The 7,548-nt window shown below is 41.9% G+C and overlaps 1 protein-coding gene across 1 annotated transcript; it reads right to left on the bottom strand.

Moving 5' to 3' along the window:
• Positions 1–6,889: 6,889 nt before the first annotated feature.
• Positions 6,890–7,548, bottom strand: LOC139443861 (uncharacterized). Its single transcript, XM_071224757.1, has 2 exons — positions 7,374–7,548; positions 6,890–7,287 (listed from the first exon to the last, which is right to left on the bottom strand). Exons 1-2 carry the CDS (start codon positions 7,546–7,548, stop codon positions 6,890–6,892), a joined length of 573 nt encoding a protein of 190 aa, XP_071080858.1.

Raw genomic sequence — 7,548 nt, 5'->3', positions numbered from 1 at the left:
CCCGTGAAAATCTAAAGGTTAAACAACCAAGCGTCGTCGTCGTTAATTAATATAGGGAGGAGAACTACGTCCTAACGCCCATTGAACAAACGCTCCACTTGTTCCTCGCAAGATCAACACCAGTGTGGCAACTTCTTTGCATACTTTTTTTCAATTAATAAAGCTGAGGGGGGACGTTGGTTGTGGGAATGGGAGGGGATGCGATGTCGCGAGACGCTGTCAGTGCCAGCGGTAGCCGGCAGCGTTCACATCGGTATGTTCCTCGTGTTGGGATCTTTGATCAAATATCCCCGGTTTTCCCGGCAATGTAACAACGGATTGAGAGTTCACGAAGAGTTCACTTCTCGGGGTTGTCTTAAAGGCGCTGACATCTAGTTATTGAAGTCAAAATACGTTTCTGGGGGTTTGGGGACCTTTTTGAAAAATAGATTTGATCTATAAAATATTTGAAAAAATAATTATGCCACAAGCTTTATTACAATGTAGATCTTGGTTATCAATCAGATCGTCTTTACGGAGACCCCATTTTGTTTGAAGAAAATACGAGTGACATGAGAAGTGGAATCTGATTGGGCAATAGAGAGGACATAGAAGGGACATAACTCGTAATAGTCACTGGTAGCGCTACGACCGAGCCTACCATTCTGCGTATCTCCTCTAATCATAAGCCCATTCCGGGCAGGACCCTTAATCCCTAGCGCTAATTAAAAAAATCAATACGTACAATAATGTACATACGTCTGGCGACGTCAGAAGGTGTTAATCTATTCAAGCCAATTACCATGTACATGTACGCGGGTCCTTCAGTCCAAGTGGGGCAGCCTAGTGGTTAAAGCGTTCGCTCGTCTCGCCGAAGGCCGGGTTCGATTTCCCACATGGGTACAATGTGTGAAGCTTATTTCTTGTGTTCCCCCGCCGTGATATTGCTGGAATGTTGCTAAAAGCGGCATAAAACCGCACGCACTCACTATCCGAACAATGGACGCCCAGATAGCCAGGTTTCCGGAGTAACAGACTTCCTCTGCTCTGCTACAGACACATGCTCACTTTAATTACGCGTACATTTCTTCTGTTTGCCGGAAGTCAACTTGATCACACTCGCTGTTTTGTAACAAAACCCAGATCACAAGGTCAAAAGAGCTGAAGGTATGGTGGGGATGAAAAGGGCTTAGTTCGAACCGCCATGTCGGACCTGCAAGTTGAGATTTAGTCAGGGGAGGTAACACGTACATGGCTGATCCACTCACCCAGCAAGTCATGTCAAGCAAATAGGCTGAGATGAGACTGTAAACCAACAAAAAATGCAGAATAAATACTTGGATCTGTAGATTCGGAGTTAATTGCGTTAAACCCAGTTTACTGTCGTCTCCGATTTCCCCAACGGCATGTGTTTTAATCTCTGCATTCTGCAGATGTTAAGCCGAAAACATTCCCCTCACCAATGGAGACTTGATGTCACCACGTTATGGCGGGAACCAGCACGTGAGACAAGTGAGACACGCCTTGACCCCTGCACCTCACACTGGCGTCATCATGGTATTCACATGAGGCAGTGTCTAATTAATCTACCGTATTATACGGTTCAAATTTGGAGGATAGGAAAAGAGCTTCTATTGTTTTCAAGAGGTTTTTAAGAAAAAAATATTCACACTAAGCTGATTTATTATTATTTTTAATATTTTTATAAGTATTCCAGTTATGTCACGGCGTGTCAGCTTAATGTGGAAGGAAACCCCGAAGTGATGCAGGTCTCAAACGTTTACCAGTTTGGTGAAACACACGAGCACGGGTATGGTGCTGACAAACCTAGAAACATAATCGGGGCGAACCAGGATTCGAACCCACAATCATAGTTTTCGCGGCGAATGGCGGCGCCTTAGACAACTACGCCGCTTTTAGCAACATTCCAGCAATATCACGGCGGGGGACACCAGAAATGGGCTCCACGCATTGTACCCGTGTGGAGAATAGAACTCGGGCCTGCAGCATGAGGAGCGAACGCTTCAAACACCTGGCTATCCCACCACCCACCAGCCCGTACACAAACTGTTGACGTACTTTTTACGTTAGTTCCACATTGACAAGGCAAAATAATTACAGATAGTCATTTATGGAGTTTATATTGCTTCTTGACGTTTTTCATTCTCTTGAAAATGTTTCGTTATAAACTGTAAATGTCTCATTTAACTGCCTAAACGAGACATTTTTGGTTACTTGACGAGCGAGTATTTCTTCGCTTCCAACAGCGGGCTCGTAGCTTTCAAGAATATCTCTTTTAGTTGATTTTGTATATTACCATGTCCAATGTAGGATAAAGAATTTTCATGACCCTAAATATTTTTTGAGACTTTCGTTTTTCTTTTATCAAATTTTGCAAACTCGGAACTACGTTTTAAGTCGCAATTATCAGTGGTGGTGAAATGTCCCTGCGCGTTAGGTAGGGAGAATTACGTTTTAAGGTTTTACATTTGTAATGAAAAAAAAACATCCGGTAGAAAACTACAAAAAAAGGATTTAATGAATAGGACATCCCATGTGTCGCGTGAAATATCATTTTTCTCTCATCTCGTGACGGGGGAAAGGATATAATTTCACTCGTTAAAATATCTTTTTTCCTCGTCAGTCGATGAGAGAAACATGATATTTCACTCGACATATGGGACATCCTCTCTATATTTGCATGTTTAAGTATTGATATGTTTTTTAACTGTTTTTATATTTCGATTTCTAAATAAAGAATGATTATCTGCGTGATGTTGTTGACTGAATTGTGTATATTACGAGAGGACACACACACACACATGCCAGCACGTCTTGGAACGAGTGGAGAATGTTAAGGGGTTCATAAACAATGTATTCAAGCAGTTGTTAATGAGGATGGGAAGTTGGACGGACAGTGTTATTAGAACAGCTTGTGACCACTGAACAGTGGCTTAATATAGAATTATATAAAGAGCTCACAGATCAGTTGAATCACCTTTGTTACGGGTTATCTACAGTTATAGATGATTACTTAACAGTTCAATTATAACATCATATATTCCATGTGTTGGTACCAATCTCACGTGTAGCAGGGAAAATGGAGGCCATTTTGGAAACTGACAATGGAAGCCAGCTAGATAAATAGCACCGACAAAGATCCAAGCATCTGATGAAGGAGTAAGCATATACACCGAAACGTTGTGTTCCTCATAATAAAGAAGTTCACATCCATAAATTCTCTTCCTTAAAAATACATTCTTCAGTGATTAAACCTCCATCTTAACGATCGTACACTTCTTCAGTTTGCTCAATTTCAAGTCGAAATTGAAATATATAAACATGAATGACTGATATCCTTCGTTTATACTGTTCTATACTTTTGATACCTCAATTCCAGGGACATGGGTTTTATTTTATTGCAATTTGTTTAAAGATCGAGTCATCTATACCATAGAATGACTATAGTGAAAGGAATAGCTTGTGTCATTATGCTTTATTTCAGAAGGTGCTAATACATAACACTTATATAATTTTATTGGGTGTGAGTGTGTGTTTCAAGAAACAAATCTTTTACAACCGTAAACTTCATTTTTTAGAAAATGTCAGTGAATGGCAAGCAGTGAGAGATTTTAAGAAACTTCTATAACTAATAACCCCATCACACGACTTGCCGGATTTCGCAGTTACCTCCCCTTCACTATGCTTTTGATCTCTGGAACCTGAGCTACGAGTAATAGTAGTAATAGTGCTTTCGTGATGCTTCAGCATACCATTTATCCGGTTGTTAAAACATTCTCTCATTAACAGCAAATGCAAAACCATAGTGTATATGATTTTTAATTTTAATTTAATTTGTGAATTTGGCGATTTTGAGAAAGTACAACAATATCCTAAAACATTGATCAGAAAATGTATGAATGAGTAATCTTAAGTCAAACTACATTTATTCATAAACAAAAATCCCTTGTTCTTATTAACGGGAGTATTGACGTGTCCGATAACGCAGTATCACGGTGAATAATTCAGTTTTTACACGAACGTGAGCCAAGATGTAGTCATTTTGAGAACTATAAACTCAAGGTCTGTATGGGGGGCACGGGTGGCCCAGTCGTCTAAGGCGCCGCGAATCGCTGTGTAGAGTTGCGTCCCTTGGGCACGCCAGAAACCTATGATTGTGGGTTCGAATCCCGGTTCGCCCTGATTATGTTTCTAGGTTTGTCAGCACCATACCCGTGCTCGTGGGTTTCACCGAAGTGGTAAACGTCTGAGACCTGCATCACTTCGGGCTTTCCTCCCACATTAAGCTGACACGCCGTGATATAACTGGAATACTGTTAAAAGCGGCGTTAAACCCAACTCACTCACTCACTCATGGTCGGTATCAGTCACAATGTGCAGTTCACACAACACGCTGACCTTTTCACGTGTACTTAAATGCAAATAGAGACATTAGTCAACCGTGACCACTTTAGAATACATGTACATTGTAACCTGATGAAATAGGAAAACAGAAGTACATCTTGTATACACGTTGAGTGCCAAGTCGGCATTTTATTTAAAAACCCCATAAAATGCTTCATCCGAAATTGACAGTCGGAGTGATTTGTCGATAACATTATTTTGAACAGTATTTCGCGATATTTAACTGTGGCCGCTTAATGTGGGAGGTAAGCTAAAGGGGCTTTCGCGAAAGCGACGGGCTGGTGCTAGTCTGTTCTCAGGTTGTAGAGAGTAAATTATGAACGGAGTCCACCGAAGTCGAGAATGATTTGGCAAGTCTAGATTGCCTCAGAACCTGAAATTAAGGAGTGTTCTGGGCTCCATTTGGATTTTATGTTCTTTATTTTGCAGATATATATTTTCAAATAAAATAACTTTATTTCAGGGAGGTTGGTGCTGACAAACGAAGGACTGCCTGGCCAATCTAGGTAAAAAAATGGAACCTTCGAAGGAGCTAAATTTGAAATTCCAGGGAGCAAGGAAACGCTTAATAACTATCGCAGTTTACTGCTTTAAAACTTGATTTCTTTCTGATCACGAGTGTATCAGCTGACAAAGACATCCCCTGGAACGAGTGATGACAACTATCAGTGTATAAGTCCAAACAAAGCGTCCACTTCGTGAATGTTGTGATGGGCGGGATCCAACTCAGGCCACGTGTCCGTTGTCGCAGTGGGAGATGGACCTGGAGGGGTGCCGTGGAGGCCTCCTTGTGTTGATCTTCCCAGGGTCCGGGGGGAGGGGCCGCGTCACTCAACTGTCATGGCCGACAGACGGGGGGAGGGTCAGTTGGAGGAAATACCACAAGAGCCAACACTGGCGCGATACCTAATTACAAATTCCTTAACATTGTGTAGGATATATTTAACAGTCAATGTGTGAAGATTTCACGCAGCGGGTGCTCTTATAATTCCCACCAAGCATAGCCAGAAATTATATAACGATAAATGGTCTCTGGGAGAGTATATTCTAGTTAATATTATAACGTCATCTGTGATACACGTGTTGATACCGTCGCCGACTTGAATCTGTGACGTAGCCTATTCCCGAACTGTGTTCCCACCAGTACTTCAGCATCAAGCGTTCGCTCGTCACGCCGAAGACCTAGGTTCGATTCCTGACATTGTTTCAATGTGTGAAGCCCATTTCTGGTGATATTGCTGGAATATTGCTAAAAGTGGCGTAAAGCTCACTCACTTAAGCATCAAGTGACTATGATGGAATAATCCTTATTACAATGATTACTATTAATCTAAGTATCATCATCATCATCATCATAGTATTCACAACATTAAGGATAAAAAATATCGTAAAACATTTTCATTTCATAGACTATATGTTTGTCTACGTTATACAGCCTTCTATCCATCTGTAATTAACACGTACCCTGCACCTTCTGTAATTAACACGTACCCCGCACCCTCTGTAATTAACACGTACCCCGCACCCTCTGTAATAAACACGTACCCCGCACCCTCTGTAATAAACACGTAACCCCCCCCCTCCACCCCCCACCCCAATCTATTTTCGTTTCGACCTGATGTCGTCAGACTAGTATGGAAATAACTCGTTCGCATTCCTTAGTAAGTAAAACATATTTACAGTTATGCTTTTTTTCAAATTTGCAAATATAATCATTATAGTTAAACAGAAAGGTCCGCTATGACCTATGTAAACATTTCATCACTTTGTCGGCGTATGTTGATGTAGTGGAAGTTTGCGTTGTTGCTGAGACTGACTGACACGCTGTACTGACAGACTGACTCGTTCCCTTGTCGCGAACCCATCACTCCAGCTAAACAAAGACAATGTTTATCATTGCTTCTACAACAACAGCTCCGACTTTCACAGTACTCTGATAACCTCTTTAACACAGCACAATCTTAACTGCTATAAGTAATTATCTGTATGTATTTATAACATGGAATATCTACAGGTGCTGAGTGCAGGGCCTCAGTTGTCTAATACGCCAAGATAACACACATTACATACCATGTTCGTCTACATTTCATTACGTTCCAGTATATTATTATGTGCAATATGGATTGTAGCGATGCAAATCGAACCTGATTATTGGTCGAGGTACAGGCTCCAGGATGTATTTATGCAAATGTCGTGGTATATTGACGTCGACGCTTTATATCTTCCTAGGTTCATGTTCATGCAAAGAAAATCTGCATCTCCTCTCTGGACCTTAATAATATTTGTATTCCATTGTGTATATCAATGTTTATAACTTTTCATCTTAACTAGTCATGTTCATGTTTTGTACAACAAATCCTCTTCTCCTGAACCACCTTCTCCTCCTCATTCTTCCCCACCCTCCTCCTTATTCTTCTGCTTCTGCTCATCCTTTTTCTCCTCCTCCTCCTTATTCTGCTTCTGCTCATCCTTCTTCTCCTCCTCCTCATTCTTCTGCTTCTCCTCCTCCTTCTACTCCCTTCCTTCTCCTCCTCCTCCTCCTTCTTCTTCTACTGCCTCCTTCCCCTCCTCCTCCTTCTCCTCCCCTTCTTCTCCTCCTCCTTATTCTTCTGCTTCTCCCATCCTTCTTTTCCTCCTCCTCCTTCTTCTGCCCCTCCTTCTCCTCCTCCTTCTTCTTCTCATCCTCCTCCTTATTCTTCTGCTTCTCTTCATCCTTCTTCTCATCATCCTCCTTATTCTTCTGCTTCTCCTCATCCTTCTTTTCACCCTCTTCCTTCTTCTTCTTCCCCTCCTTCTTCTTCTCCTCCTCCTCATCCTTCCGCTTCTCCTCATTTTCTCCTCCTCCTTCTTCTTCTGCTTCTCTTTCTTCTTCTGCTTCTCTTTCTTCTTCGCCTCATCTCTCCTTCTTCTCCTCCCCCCTCTTCTTCTGCTAGGTCTGCAGTAAAAACGCTGACTTTACCCCGATAAACTTCTTCTTCTTCCCCTCCTTCTCCTCCTCCTTCTTCTTCTCATCCCCTTCTTCTCCTTATCCTTCTTTTCATCCTCCTCCTCCTTCTTCTTCCCCTCCTTCCCCTTCTTCTCCTCCCTTCTTCTCCTCCTCCTCCTTATTCTTTTGCTTCTCCTCATCCTTCTCCTCATCCTCAT

This window comes from Haliotis cracherodii, unplaced genomic scaffold (assembly GCF_022045235.1).
Source record: "Haliotis cracherodii isolate W230 unplaced genomic scaffold, xgHalCrac1.p SCAF_5, whole genome shotgun sequence".
In the NCBI taxonomy this organism is placed as follows: domain Eukaryota; kingdom Metazoa; phylum Mollusca; class Gastropoda; order Lepetellida; family Haliotidae; genus Haliotis; species Haliotis cracherodii.
The sequence above is the reverse complement of the archived record's forward strand: the minus strand, read 5'-3'. Positions and strand labels throughout refer to the sequence as shown.